The sequence below is a fragment of the Dunckerocampus dactyliophorus genome, chromosome 5 (assembly GCF_027744805.1).
Source record: "Dunckerocampus dactyliophorus isolate RoL2022-P2 chromosome 5, RoL_Ddac_1.1, whole genome shotgun sequence".
In the NCBI taxonomy this organism is placed as follows: Eukaryota; Metazoa; Chordata; class Actinopteri; order Syngnathiformes; family Syngnathidae; genus Dunckerocampus; species Dunckerocampus dactyliophorus.
In genome coordinates, this window is record NC_072823.1 from 17,836,845 (window position 1) to 17,852,123 (window position 15,279).

The following is a 15,279-nucleotide window of genomic DNA, read 5'->3' on the forward strand; positions in this document are numbered from 1 at the left end:
TGTGGAATTGAATATGGTTATGAAAATAGCTCTTCAAAGCATTACAAATATTGCCAAATTAATTTTATTACAGAGCATGACCAACAACATAGTTTGGCTTTTGTAACAAACCTCTAGGGGTCAGGTCCCTAATCAAATAGTCCATCCAATAAAAGATAAAATTGGAGAAAATGGGCGTGCAAAATTCATTTAGGGTAGGACTAATCATTTGACATGGTTATAGATTGATTTGTGGTGTGATTTAGAATATATTACATTTTTTTTAACAAACTCTCTTAGGGCCCTATGAAATCCGTTTTATTTTTTCCCAAATGGATTTTTTTTAGAATTCTTTTTTTTTTTTACCCTTTCCACTTATTTTACCAGCATAGAGTGTGTGCTATTTGGGTGAGTGAATAAAATGCAAAAATCCTTCCATTTATTGATGCAATACATCATTGGCCCGTTTTGTCCAGTAACTGAGAAATGGATGTAGCTTAGCTAACTTTTCTAAGCACATATTGCAACAAATCTTCAACAAACTGTAATGCCGGTGCTTGTGATTAAGGAAGATGTAGTCACAGATGTACTGTACTTCCAATCACGTTATTAATGTAAGATATTTTAATGACATCCTTATTTTGTTTACACCATTAGACAAATGTGACAAAGTGCGCTCTTATTTTGAAGGACAAATGTGTACATACAACACAGTGAAAATATACTCATCCAGTCTGAGTCGCGCGCGCACACACACTAAGGAACCCCGCTAGCTTAACAGAGGAGTTTCCAAGGGTTTTCGCTACCGTTTCAACATGTTTAGTAGTGTATGTGCGGTCCCTATTTCAGCAAGCGGTGGTTAGAGCAGCACTTCCCAAGACAGCTCCCTACACCATGACACAGCAGCCCGGGCACAGTGAGAGGGAACGACCGTTGTAGCTTGCGGGTGGCGCGAGTCGAGTGGCAACCAGCTTTGAGGAGCATTACTGCACCTACCATGTTGGAGTGTGGCTCAGAGTTACGAACGTGATACAGCAACCGGATCGCTCGATATCGTGGCGAAAGCCGATTATATCCGGTGGCTGTAGATTTTTTTTCATTATTATAGTTATGTCTTTAACGTGTGTGTTGTCCTGTTTTGTCCCTGGCAGCCAGCGCTACTGTATGTGTAATCCTGATGTGGTGCAGCAGTTCCACAACCCCGACACCATCTTCATCTTGGCCTTTGCTGTGGTCCTTCTCAACACTGACATGTATTCACCTAACATCAAACCGCAGCGCAAGATGGGCCTGGACGACTTCATACGCAACCTGAGGGGTGAGCGAGTGCATGCTGTTGTTTTAATCAAGTGCAGACGTGGTGCAGCGTTTATGGCCACGCGCACATTTTAATCGAATAAAGCCAACTTCAATTTATTGGCCCTCTCATCTCTTGCAAGTCACCTGAAGTCAATTTCTCCAAGAGGTCTCGCTCGCCTCGCCTCTGCCATCCCTGATATCCTTGAATCCTGAAAGTTCTGCCCCAGAGACCTTGCCCAATTAATTGCGGCTCATTGAGATTTAACGATACGAGGTCATATTTTCCAAAAGCATCTCATCACCTCCGCTCTGCTTCAGCGCCGCCTGGCAGCGAAGCAGTTTGACTTCTGTTTACCTTTACTCAGCACACTTCTCTTAAGTCAACAGCAGTGCCTGCCGACACAATCTCTGCTCTTGAGCTGTTTCATAGTCATGGAAAGTACAAGCTAAAGACACACTGGAATATTACTGTTAGTACCCATGTCAACATGTATTCTATTCCTATTCTATTTCATCCCAACAATCCGACTGTATGCTTGCTCTTTGGAGGTGTGGACGATGGAGCAGACATCCCCAGAGAGATGGTGGCAGGCATTTATGAGAGGATCCAACAAAGAGAGCTGAGATCCAATGAAGACCATGTTACCTACGTGAGCCGAGTGGAGCAGTCCATCCTGGGCTTGAAAACTGTAAGTCCTACCAGCTGCCCAGAGGGTGCTCACGTTCCAACGTATTGCTAGCATTATATCCCGCTGTCTTCCTGCATTGAGTGCGTAAGCTACAGCGCTCGTAACACGCAAACGAGCACTATTTGTGGTACTTGTCAGCTAATGATGGTGATTTTCACAAAGTTTAGCTGCTAAGGTTAGCTAATATTGAATGTATATGTTATATATATTTATATATTATATATATTTTTTCCCTCGTTAGCATATGTGCATGTTTTGACTTACAGTGCCTACACCGTAGAACTTAATACCTTATCTACCTACCTAACTTGCATATCTACATTGCAAGCACTGGAATGGAAGATGGAATATTTACCATAGTGACCCATATTAGATGACCCCTCATTTTCAAGGCTCATTTTTTCAGAAAGCAAAATCAATACAGTAGTACCTCGCATAATGTAAACCTCCTTTTACGTAAATTCCACTGAACGTAAAGAATTTATGTAAAGTTTTTGCATCGTATTACAGAAGAAATTCCATATAACGTAAAGTGTCAAGTCGGTGCAAGTTTTTTTTGTTTTTTTTTTTCAATCAACTTTATTACAAGTCGGTTCAAGTTCAGACTAACAGCGTACACTTGGTGACGCCTACTGACGCTTCACGCTCTCATTGGCTGATTATCGGGGCACCGCCGACGCTCTCATATCATTGGCTGATTATCGGGGCACTGCCTACGCTCTCGTCTCATTGGCTGACTTATACAGCACGTTTGTGTGAGAGACAGTCTTGTCCCTTCAACCTCCCTTCCTCTTTGTAGTCGCCCTTAAACTAACTTAAACAACTAAGTTCACTTACAAATTAAAATTTTGCACACAGCATTATCGTGTAGTGTGTGTGTGTTTGTCTGTGAGACAAACGCACTCCACTTACGTGCTCCTGCTCAAGACATCTCGTGAACGGTAAGATTGTTTTTGTTTTTCAGTTTTATTCATTTACAGTAATCTTATTTATTACCTTATTTTATATTGGAATGTTACTCTACTATGTTTATGCTAATATTGTCTTATATTTTCCCAACATATTTGGTGGACTTTGAATATTTTGAAGTGCCAAAGGTGTGAGTTTGGGAAGATCTTGGAACGGATTAGGCTATTTACATGTATTTTACGCTTCCTATAACATAAAAACCCTATAACATAGAGGTTCTTGGAACGGATTATTTACGTTGTAGGGGCGTCTACTGTATCTCCCAAAATTCTGTTTGCTAACTTGCATCTCTCTATGCCACTGATGTGTGTGAGTGACAGAAAGAAAAGCTCTGCCTCCCCAAATATACGAGGACCGGTCTTGTTCAGATTTTTTTCTCAGGAAAAAAATCTCATCAATTCGGTATTTATTTTGGAATAAAACTTTGCTTATTTGAAGTAACAGGTACTAAAATCTGAGATGAGTCATGTGGAAGAAAATTAGGACGCCACATGGAGTCTAAATGACATACAGTATGTGGTGCCCCTCGTCAAAATGTTTTTAAAGACATGCTAGCATAAAAAGTAATATACACTGTAGATATCATCAATGTTTTGTAATCATACATATAATCAGTGACTTATGGGCAATTAGTCCTGTGTGTGCTCTGACCAAGATGTTTTGCATAATGTCGAACCATGTTTTTCAACCAAGCCTGCTCAAATTTTACAGACATGTGCTTTTATTTCACCCTTTTGTGTGCAGCGGTTCAGGAGCAGAGTAGTTAGCTTACAAAAACAAATCCCTAGTCAGTCTGTACCTACCTGCCACTACAGTATGCTATCTAACTGAAGACCACTCTATGATCCAAGATATTTAACCTATCTACCTACCTACCTACCACCTACCGACTACTTATCTTACAGTATGTAGCTACTTGCCAACCTGATCAGACACACAATACTTCCTACATGCCTACTAACCCACTGGTGCCTTCCACAGATCCTGGCTGTACCCCACAGACGTCTGGTGTGCTGCTGTCGCTTGTTTGAGGTTCCCGATGCCAACAAACCTCACAAACAGAAACTGTCGCAGCTCCAGAGAGAGGTCTTCCTCTTCAATGACCTGCTCTTGGTGAGCACACTCCCGTTGTCTAACATATGCTCCTACACCCTCCAGTGAAACATATTTGATTCATTCAGCTCTCTTGTTCTTTTATTTAGTCTGCAGCTTTCAAGTATTTTTTTGTGTGTTTTTTGGTGTGTGTGTGTCCCCAGATCCTGAAGCTGTGCCCTAAGAAGAAAAGTTCGGCGTCTTACACCTTCTGTAAAGCAATGGGTCTTCTGGGGATGCAGTTTCACCTCTTCAGCAATGAATGTAAGATGCAGAGGGAAAAAAAAAACGGCATTTTTGTATTATTTGTAATAGATTGTGCAAGTGTACCAAATGTTGTTGCAGCACATTTTTTAAAACCATTGTGTGTTTCGGTTCCCACCAGACTACGCCCACGGCGTCACCATGCTGAGCCCGTTTACCTCAGAGAAGAAGCAGCTGGTCAGCTTTTGCTCGCCAAGCGGGGAGGAGCTCAGGAAGTTTGCAGAGGAGCTCCGAGAGGCTATTTCCGAGGTCAACGAGATGGAGCACATACACATCCAATGTAAGGAGTGGAACTACTGCACGCTGCAGTGGTATATACAGACAAACACACAGAGATTTCCAGCTATTTGTTTTCTGATGTTTTTAGGGGAACTGGAGAGGCAACAAGGCATCCAGCCACACAGCATACACACAAATGGCGGCCAAGTGGATGTGCACACAGGACATGGCTCCCCCTCAGGTACTGTGCATATCATGCCAGATGTATATCACAACAGAGTGAAAATTGGTCAAAACATGCACCTCAGCTCTGTTGCCTGTGCTATTTTTTTGACAAATACACCACATGGTGGCACTGTTATTAAACACCAAAGTTTGACCCCATAAATCGGGTAGACTTGAAATTTGTCCAAAAAACTTTTGGGTGTTTTTCCGAAGCACCACAAAATTTGGTACACCCCTTCAGAAGACTGAGTTGAGTTGAGTTGAGTTAGAAGGCATTTTGACCACAACCTATAGGGGGCGCCTATTTTTCATCACTGTGAATCAATGCAATTCAGTGTGACAAATCCCCAAAGTTTGATGCACAAATTTACATATTGTACATACTTTAACCAACCTGACACCTCCTACAAATTGCATTGAATGAATTAAATCCAATCTCAAGTTTCAATTCAAACTTGATAGGCAGCACCTTTTTTAGTCACTGGGTTATTTTTCAGTGATATAAGCCATGCAAAAGAAACTAAAGCCTAAGCTTTTAAGCTGAAGTCTGCTTGACTGTTTCTTTATTTACTGGCTGCAGATGCTTGCTGGACTCCTGTCAGCACTGTGACAGTCATGATCAGGTGCATTTTAGGCACAATTTTGCTTCCCTAAAGCGAACTGAAAGTTGTGGTCATTTTTGCAAAACTTAAGCCTCATAAATCTTCTTATCTCACTTACCGTGGAAAAAAAACTAATACGTTTTTTTTTATTTTATTCTTTGCAAGATGCCTGTATGGAACAAAAACCCCTAAAATGACGACTCGTGCTTGTCGCTGATTAAATGCTTAGGAGATGTGAATGTTTTCATTTCCTTTGCCATGTTAGTCTGCAGGCTTCAAGGTTAAATATCATTTAGTTTACTACTGAATGTAATGTCACAAATCATATACCGTAAAGCACCGTGTATTAACCGCACCCCCATTTTCAGGCTCACGGCGGGGGAAAAAATATTTTTAGTTCATAAATGCTTGCCAACTCTTTCATCTCAAATCAACATGCGTAAAGGTACTAAGCAATTTCAAAAAGAAGAAGAAAGGAGAAATCTGAACTTCGGCATCTTGATCTTTAATATAATGGCTAAGCACAGATTAATAATAATAATAATAATAATAATAAATCAAAATAAAGAAATTTGCAATTTTCAGAGATGTTTTGATATCTCTGCTTCTCTTTTTGTCTATTATTTTATTGCATTGCTTCAGTGTGAATTTGAATAAACTCTAACGTTGTATTGTATTTTACATTGGAAGCTTAGGTTAGCTTCAGTGTAAATAGACATCGTTTCACTGTGTGAAAATACAGACAGCCGTCAGATAAGTTAGTTGCATACACAAGCATTTTCAGCAACTGTACAGCAGAGGGCGCTAAAGTCAAAGCAACTGTCTGACCCACAGACGGCTATTCTAAAATGGGCATCTCGTCAATTTCTGCGTCTGGTCACAGACCTGTCATCGTGTATAAACCGCACCCCGATTTTTTGCTTCTTACCAGTGGAAAAAAAGTGTGGTTTATACACGGTGCTTTACGGTATATACACTTTCGTCTTGTGACTTACGAGTTGTACACTAAACATTTAAAAATGCAGCAATATTAGGAGAACTTTTACTATTGCTCAAATGCAGATTCTGCGTAAAAAAAAAGGTTATATTGTTTGGATCGGCCTTGTTTTATTGATCATACAGCAAATTTGCGACCTAACACACAAAAAAATAATCACAATGAACAGTCCACCTCCGTTCGAGAATAAAAACGGCACAGTCTCAATTTCGTGCTTCATTACCCAAGAAGTAGATTGTTCACTAACAGAACTGATTTGAAAAAAAAAATCACTTTGGTCAGAGGAATTTATTTTCTCTTTTTTCCATTTGAGTCACAATTAAAGTCCATCAATCCATCCATTTTCTATCCTTATCCTAATTAGGGTGGCGGGGGTATGCTGGAGCCTATACCAGCTGACTTCAGGCGACTGGTCGCCAGCCAATTGCAGGGCACATATAGACAATCATTCACGCTCACATTCATACCTATGGACAATTCAGAGTCGACAATTAACAAAAATACAAAGAAAAACAGTAAGTCGATAATCTTACCACTCACTTTGTAACGCTTAATGCGAAACTACAATTTGCTGCATTTAAGTATGCTTGGAAATTTTCAGAAAATAAACACTGAAAACATGAATTCAACTTAAATGACGTGTCTTTGAACGCAACCCTTCATTGCTCATAATAAAACGGTTAAAGTTTGATTGAAAGGTTCTGCTACTATTAAAGAAACCAGTGTTAGGTAAATACATTTTCAGACATGTGTGCTATCTTTTAGCTTGATTTAAATTTTGAGTTCATTTGGAGCTTTTAATACATACAAATATATATAATCCTGTCCTGTCATTTATCTTTCTTTCAATACAGTAAAAATGGGCATATTTCACACATAGTTGCAAATGGGGATTAATCATGATTAATTAATTTGAAAACCATTATTAATATGATTAAAAATGTTCACCATTTGACAGCCCTAATGAAAAATGGAAACTCAGGTATGAAAAAATATGAATGTTTCCAGGACTTTTACCACTTTTCTGTTTTCTAAAAGTAAAATTATGCATAACTAAAATAAAGAAAAAGAAAAGGATGGATTTGTTTTTCTAAGGCGCTTGCTAGGGCAGCTAAGATGTGTGAGCACATAGTTGGCGACCCATCCCGGAAAGCATTTAGGAAGATTGACAAGTTGAATGGCCAGCTCCGTCTGCACTTAGCCTCCTTCAACCCATTTTAAGGCCCGCCCAGGTGTCGACAAGTTTTACTGCTGCTTCAACAGACAGGTGATGTCCACACACAGTCTGTCCTCATCTTGGACAGAACTCGTAATGGGCAAATGTCAATTTTCTGACAGCTGGTTTAAAAAGCCGAAATATAAAAACAGGTTGGCTAAATGGCCAAATGGACACAAAAAGCTAAATGCAGACTTTGTGTTAAATCTTTTGACATCTCCCACATAGGAGTGGTGATGGTGGTGAGTCATATGCAGGGGAAATGATACTGTCGTCTGGTTGCCACCTCCTGCAGCACTGATTGTCCCTACGTTTTTGACTCAACCCAGCGTGAGACCAAGTCCGACAATGTATCTGGGATTCGTCTTTTTTTGTATGAGCTACATTACCTAGCTATAATCTCCTGGAAATTATATGGTAACATAATGGTACACATATTCATAACAATGAAAACAAACAATTAACTCCATCATTTATTTACATTTACTGAGTCTGAAAAAAGTATGGAATTTTGAAACGTCAAGTCCATAGGAACCAGGAAGTAGCCTGCTAGGTAACACACAATTAAACCGAAATGTACGTTTTCACTTTTTTTTACAGGAATTTATTTGTATTCAATATTTGTTTGCTGTTTGGGTCACAATGAACGTGCTCCCCCTGCTCTGGAATTAAAAAATGGAACAGTCCCATCTTATGTTGTCCTACATGAACCAGAAAGTAGCCTGCTAGTTTACATATGGGATTAATAACAATTGTTCACTTTAGTTTAGAGGAATTCATTTTCTCTATTTGCGGTTTTCGCCATGGTAGAAGACATTGCCTGTCCTAGAATTAAAAAAAAGTCCCAGCAAGTAAAATAATCCTCTGTGAAGTATATGCGTTATTGTCCATCCATCCATTTTCTATGCCGCTTCTCCTCATGAGGGTCGCGTTGGTATGCTGGAGCCTATCCCAGCTGACTTTTGGCGAGTGTGTTATTGTGTTTATTATTAAAACATTTTACTTTGCACCTGGAGTTTACTGGCTGTGAGCAGGACAGAGTTTCCTGTCTTACTATGGACTACCTCATTCTTGTCATACTGCACGCTGCTGATTGCAGAAAGTGACACTGAGTTGGTCAAATTGACATATGTAGCACTCCACATACACTCATGTCATCGGTGCCAATTGTATAAGCCTTGGTGGAGGTCCTGATATACACATACTGCCTGTTGATTTTGTGCCCACAGGCCAACAGGACGTGTACGATAAAACCGGCAACAACAACACAGTGGAGGTAAGTGCCAAAACCGCTCTTGTCTCCCTCAGGTAAGTGTGTGCTTGTTCAGCTCTGTGAGTGTTGTGTGCGTGTGTGTGTGTGTGTGTGTTAGTTGGGTAGGGACTACATGTAGTCTCATCCTTCAAAGAAGAAAGTCGGCTTCATGCTTTGCTTTAACAACAAGAAAGAAAGAAAATTAAAGCTGTGCCCGAGGCTTATCACCGCCATGTCGTCAAGGATACAAAGGGTGCCGAGAGGCCTGTGAGGTTGTGACGCTGCTGTGGCTCACGTGTAGTTGACTAGATGGGTGAATGAATGGATGAGCAGATGAACGGATGAGCCGCCATTCTGCTGACGTCCATTCTTCAGCAGCTGCTTCTTGCCAGTAGCCTCACTCTGTAAGCCTTTGCAAGCCATCGTAAGCCAGGCTGTATCGGCACCAGAGGCGTGATGTTAGTGTGCCCACCAGTGTGCGTGTGTGTGTGTGTGTGTGTGTGTGTGTGTGTGTGTGTGTGTGTAATAACCAGCCATGACTTGTTGTTGTGTCCTCTCCTTTTCTTCTCCCTCTGACCATTTCTTTCCCGTCTGGGCTAGTCCTTTTAAACATGTCAGTCATTGTGTTAGGGAGGCACCACGCCCTCGGTGTCACCTTTATCCTCTATCCTGACACGAGACCCTCTATCTTCTACCAAACACACCTCCTCCCCAGAAAAAACACACACCTACCCACCCACCACCTCTCCTCACTTTTCAGGCCAGTGCGTGATAGGACAAAAAGTTAGGATGCTGTGTAAAATGTGCACCGTGTACCAAAGTTCTTACTAGATTTGTTGGTTTATCAACATAATAACGTAATATGTAATAAGGCAAAAATGTATTCACAATAAATCATAGAAAGCTTTCTACCACTCGAAAATACTCTTTTGACACCCAATCACATCACTGACATGTTGCTTCATAACTTCAGTAGGTGCAGAACTTACCTTTCCATCCTTAATTTGCGCCAATACAACTTTTGCCAACTTCAAAATAAGTATTTTATTATTAAATGATATTTTCTGTGGTATACTATTTTTACATACTATTTGTGCAGTTGATTTAGTAATTTGTATATATTTGTAGTATATTTATTTGGTATGACTATATATCTGTATATAAAGTATGTGTATATTATAGTTTTTTTCATTCTAAACTGCTCTAATTTATTATTAATTATTATATAGTCATATTTTTTCCTTTTATTTGGTAAAAAAAAAAAGTTAAGTTAGTAAAAATGTAAATTAAAAAAAAGATTAAAAAATTTAAAACAGAAATACAAATATATAATACAAAATAAAAAACAAAATTAAGCATAAAAAATGAAAATTTAAATAAAATAGAAATACAAAATGTACGAAAATAAAGTCGTCTTACGACTTAATATTATTTATTACATTTTATTAGCTGTTATTGGTATTTTTCTGGTATTTTAGTTCGTAAAATTGTCAAAATAGAAATAAAGATGAAATATAAATACATAATGCACTATTATATAACAAAAGTTATCTCAAGGCACTTTACACTATATTACTACTTATATAATATAAAAATACAAATATCAGTATAAAGTGAAAATTAAAATAGTATAAATATTTGTATAATAGTAGTATAAAATAGTATGAAGTAAAAATATAAAACGAAATAAAAAAAATGGAAATAAAAACAGTGACATTATTTAGTATGTATTATGTGCTATTATGTATAAAATATTTGCCGCTTTGTGTTGTGAATGAATTATGTTTATGAGAGTATTTGGTGTTCATCAACATTTTACACAATGTCCAAACTTTTTAGAGTTAGGGTTGTGGAAAAAACATGATTGTGAACAAGTGAATGTGAGTGTGAGTGTGAGTGTGTGTTGCATGCGCTCACTGTGCACGCCACCTCCGTGCATGCCTGCATGCCCCTGTGCGTGACACACCAGAGGGCTGCGTAAGGCTGCGTTCAAGCTGGTAACTCCTCATGCGTTCTCTGGCTGTTCCTAAACTAGGTGTCAATTCACAACAGGCTGCAGACCTACCAACTGAGCCAGCCCAGCGTTGAGGCCACGCCCCTGGCCCTGACCGCCCCACCCGCCTTGCTCAGCCCTGCCCAGGCTGCCGAGCTCCGACCGGAGACGCTCATCCAATGCCAGCAGATTGTCAAGGTCATCGTGGTGGACCAGAGCGGGCGGGGCCGCATGGAGGCCTTCCTCAGCCAAGGCCCGGCCGCCCACCAGCTCATTCAGTCAGCCATGTCCACACCTGTGCACGTCAGGGAGGGGGACGGGCCCCAGCCCCCTTTGCCGCCACCCCCGCCCCCTTACAACCACCCCCATCAATTCTGCCCGCCTGACTCGCCCATGCCGCTCCATCACACCATGCCTCTCACTCGCAGGCGTAACTCTAGTGGCTCCCGCAGCATTGTCTGAGACCCCCCGGTGGGGCAACCCCCCACCCCCACCCCATGCCTACATGTTGGAACAATTGTCACCCCTCTTTGAGTAGTAAGCATTAAGATACAGCCAAAAGAGCAACTATGCTGTAGGAGTTCAACGAAAGGACAAAGATCTGAATCATCATCGTCAACATGGACGCCATTTTTAAAGAAAATGGCAACCGTCACCTGGTAGGTGAAGATGTCTGTCCATGATTCACGCCTCTTTGAAAAGACTATTTTGATCTCCAAAGGGATGTTAGAATCATATAAATATGAAGAACGTATGCTTATTTTTTCCACAGGATGTTATTAAGGGAAAAAAACCCCACCATTTGATTTAGCCCACGCACTGAAATGAATAATCTCAGCACAACAAATGGAGCTTCTCAGCACTGGAATGATTTCTTTCCTATCTCGCTAATTAGCTTATCTGTGTCATTTCTTATTTAAAGATAAGATAAGGTGGAGCAAAAAAGGCTCTACCACATCTCGCCTGCATGTACAGTATCATGTCATCCATACACTATCTTCTCACTTCTTGTGCGTGTTAAAAACGACACAATGTCACGACACAGAGGAGTATTACGGCCACGCAGAAAACTACAAAATAACAAGAAAAAGGACATAATGTCACTAAAGTAAAGTTGTATTTTTTCGGGAAAGTCATAACTTGAAGGAATACATTTCTGTAAAGCTGTTACAAATTAATAGGCTAATATAATTTTGATATGTTCATTATTAAACAAAGTCAAAAATTAATACATTAATGTAATAATGTAGTACATTAATTTAACAACCTTTTTTTCATAATATTACAACTTTATTCTTGTAAAATGACTACATTATTCTTGTAATATTACAACTTCATTGTAATTTTAAGGTTTGTTTTCTATATTCTAAAATGTTATATGTTGTAAAATAATTTAATTGTCATAATATTTTGATGATATTCTTGCAGAATTAGCCATCCATCCATCTTCTATATAGCTTATCCTCACTAGTGTCCCGAGTATGCTGGGGCCCATCCCAGCTGACTTCGGGCGAGAGGCGGGGTACACCCAATCACAGGGCACATATAGACAAACAACCATTCACACTCACATTCATACCTATGGACAATTTAGAGTCGCCAATTAACCTAACATGCATGTTTTTGGAATGTGGGAGGAAACCGGAGTACCCGGAGAACACCCACGCACGCACAGGGAGAACATGCAAACTCCACACAGAGATGCCCAATGGAGATTCAAACCCAGGTCTTCCCGATCTCCTGACTGTGTGGCCAACATGCTAACCGCTAGACCACCATGCAGCCGTCTTGCAGAATTATTCTTAGTTTTAGTTCCTATAATCATGACTTATAACAAATTTTTACTATTATCGTGATATGACTTTTTTTTATCATAGTATTATGACTTTATTCTTGTAAAGTTGGGGATTTCTTTACAATATCCCTCAAAATTTAAATTATAACTCACAAATTTACAATGTATTCTAACATTTTTCACATATTATGGTTTTCTCATTATATGACGTGATTTTTGTTATTACTACTTTCTCATAATATCACTTGTTTTACTAGAATGTCTTTCTAATTAGGACTTTATTCTCCTAAAATTATGACTTGTTTTCATATCATCAAACCCTATGCATCATCATGAAATAAAAAATATATAAATTTAAATAATAAATCATTTTTTAAAATGGCTAATAATTTGCACCAAATGAGGACTTTGTTATATTGTTCTATTGTTCTATCATGGCTTACTTTTTACGAAACTAAGGTCTTCTTCTAGTAATATTCCAACATTAGTCTTGTAAAGTTATTACTTTGTGTAAATTTATGACTTTATTTTTGTTGGCCACATTTTTTCTGATATTCCAACTTTTTTTTCATAAAATTTCATTTTGTTGTCATTTTATGACAGTCTCCATAAAATTATTCTAAAAAAAATGTTTTCCTTGTAATATTACAGCTATTGAAATAACGTCCGTTTTATGATATTTTCAGGAAATTATGTTTTTCTCATAATTCTAAAACTTTTTGTCTCATAAAATAAAACAACAAATAAAAAATATACAAATTTAAATAATAAAATAATTTTTAAAAATGATCATAATTGCACCAAATTTGGACTTCATCATAATATCATGACTTTATTTTTTAAAACATTAAGATGTTTTTTTTCTTCTAATACGACATATGACAGATTTTATTTGTAGTGTGGCCCTCATGCTCCTTCATATTAATGCTGTTTGCTACAATGCTGTGGCATTTAGCTGACAGAAAGTAACAGGAAGTGCTTCCATTAGCTTCCTCATAGGCAGCGTGCTAATTGATCCCTAACAGCCAACTTCTCCTCTTGTACATTGATGCCTGCATATACTGCCCCCCCCCCTGTGAATATTCTTGTTACCTTTCCATTGAGGTCATTCATCAGCCAGGAGATTCTAACTTGTAGCTTTAGTTGAAATAAAGGACATTAAAAAGGAGGGACAAGGGTGGACAAACACATCACACACCCTCTTGCACTTTTACTTTCTTGCACATTGAAAATATATATAAAAAAATGCAGAGATGCATTCTTGTGCTGAATGTTAAATCAGGAAAAAGGAGCGGCGAGATGATCCGAGAAAATAATCGTTACTTGTCATTTCATCGCCGCGTCTGAGCCGCTTTGTACAGCAGATACATCCAAATATGAGACGCACTGAGCACGTCTGGTAACCTCTTTTGCACCGCAGAATATATTGGATAAAATATATTGTACATAGGTATAAATATAATATATAGATTCTATTCTGAGAAAGTGATCCCTCGTTTGTGTGCGTGTGTGTCGATGTCTGAATTTGTACAGAGAAGAATCTAGTTTAAAACAAATAAGGAGATATAGTTGTTATTAGTCACATCTAACATCAGTGGGGGTGTCCTAAATCTTAGCGCGCAGGGAGGCGGCTTTTATAGACTTTGGAGCAGTTACCATGGCAACACAATCGTCATTACGGTAGCATGTCATGTTATTACAGGATTATTAAGAGACGATGTGTAAAGGGCTATGCTGTTTTGGTCAAAACATACACACACACACACACACACATGCAAGCACAGCAGCCAAATCAGTAAGAAATACATTTTAGGAACTGCTTGTCTTATTTCCCTGCTTTGTTTTTTTCTTTTCCGTGAACTTTACCGACTGACTTGATTCAGCATGTTTGTGTTACGTTTGTTTGCAGCGACACAGGAGCGTTGTATCGCTGTCGTCAGGGCACGTCCACTCAATTGATGTCATTTTCTACCCTGTTGTTTTTTCTTTTTATTTAACTTCCTCCCTGTCCTGCTTCCCTGCCGACCCCTCCATCCCTCCTCCTCCTCCTCCTCCTCTGGTTGTCATGGGGATGCACCCGCCTCATGCATCCTCACTGTGGAGCACTGTCATGATGAATATTTGCACCCTCACTGTATTTCTAAAACAAACAAAAAAAAATCTGATTTCTTAAAAGAGCAACATGTTTATTATGATTATTATTATAAAAAAAACATCCAAGTATTTCTAATTTTTTGTTTGTTTTGTTTGGAGAGAATGAAAGAATAAAGTAGTTTTTACTCTCTGTGTGTGAATATTGACTCTAATGAAAGAATTTCAGGGGGTGGGCACATAGGAAGGTTGGTGGTCTGCGGGGGTTGGGAAAATCAGTCTGTAATAGTTTTCCTGTGTCTTCAGCACACAGGCTCTGAACTCATTCATTATGGGATGAGGCTGCAATATTGGATGTGACAGCACACAGTGATCTGCATACAGTTTGTTCCACAAGCGCATGGATCATGAATTTTGCCTTTTAAACAACACCAACACAACTTTGAAGTACAGCTAGTTGTTGCTAATTGTGATAGAAGTGTAGACTTTTAGCTTGAATTTAAGATAACTTACTGAAAGATGACGTTTTATGAGGAATAGCTGAATTTTTAGGGGTTTAAAAGTCACACTATAGTAATATATGGTAGAAATAGGGAC

The 15,279-nt window shown here is 39.0% G+C and overlaps 1 protein-coding gene across 2 annotated transcripts in view; it reads left to right on the forward strand.

The window, feature by feature from the left end:
- iqsec3b (IQ motif and Sec7 domain ArfGEF 3b) overlaps window positions 1-14,875 on the forward strand; it is a 53,746-nt gene extending 38,871 nt beyond the window's left edge. The window contains exons 8-15 of one of the 2 annotated variants that reach the window (XM_054775233.1): window positions 1,131-1,297; window positions 1,828-1,967; window positions 3,918-4,049; window positions 4,193-4,292; window positions 4,414-4,572; window positions 4,660-4,752; window positions 8,781-8,827; window positions 10,839-14,875. In XM_054775233.1, the coding sequence (XP_054631208.1) occupies window positions 1,131-1,297; window positions 1,828-1,967; window positions 3,918-4,049; window positions 4,193-4,292; window positions 4,414-4,572; window positions 4,660-4,752; window positions 8,781-8,827; window positions 10,839-11,258 (1,258 nt within the window). In that variant the 3' untranslated portion in view covers window positions 11,259-14,875. The remainder of the gene's footprint in view (window positions 1-1,130; window positions 1,298-1,827; window positions 1,968-3,917; window positions 4,050-4,192; window positions 4,293-4,413; window positions 4,573-4,659; window positions 4,753-8,780; window positions 8,828-10,838) is intronic. The other variant, XM_054775234.1, reaches the window with a different exon arrangement.
- Window positions 14,876-15,279: the final 404 nt, after the last annotated feature.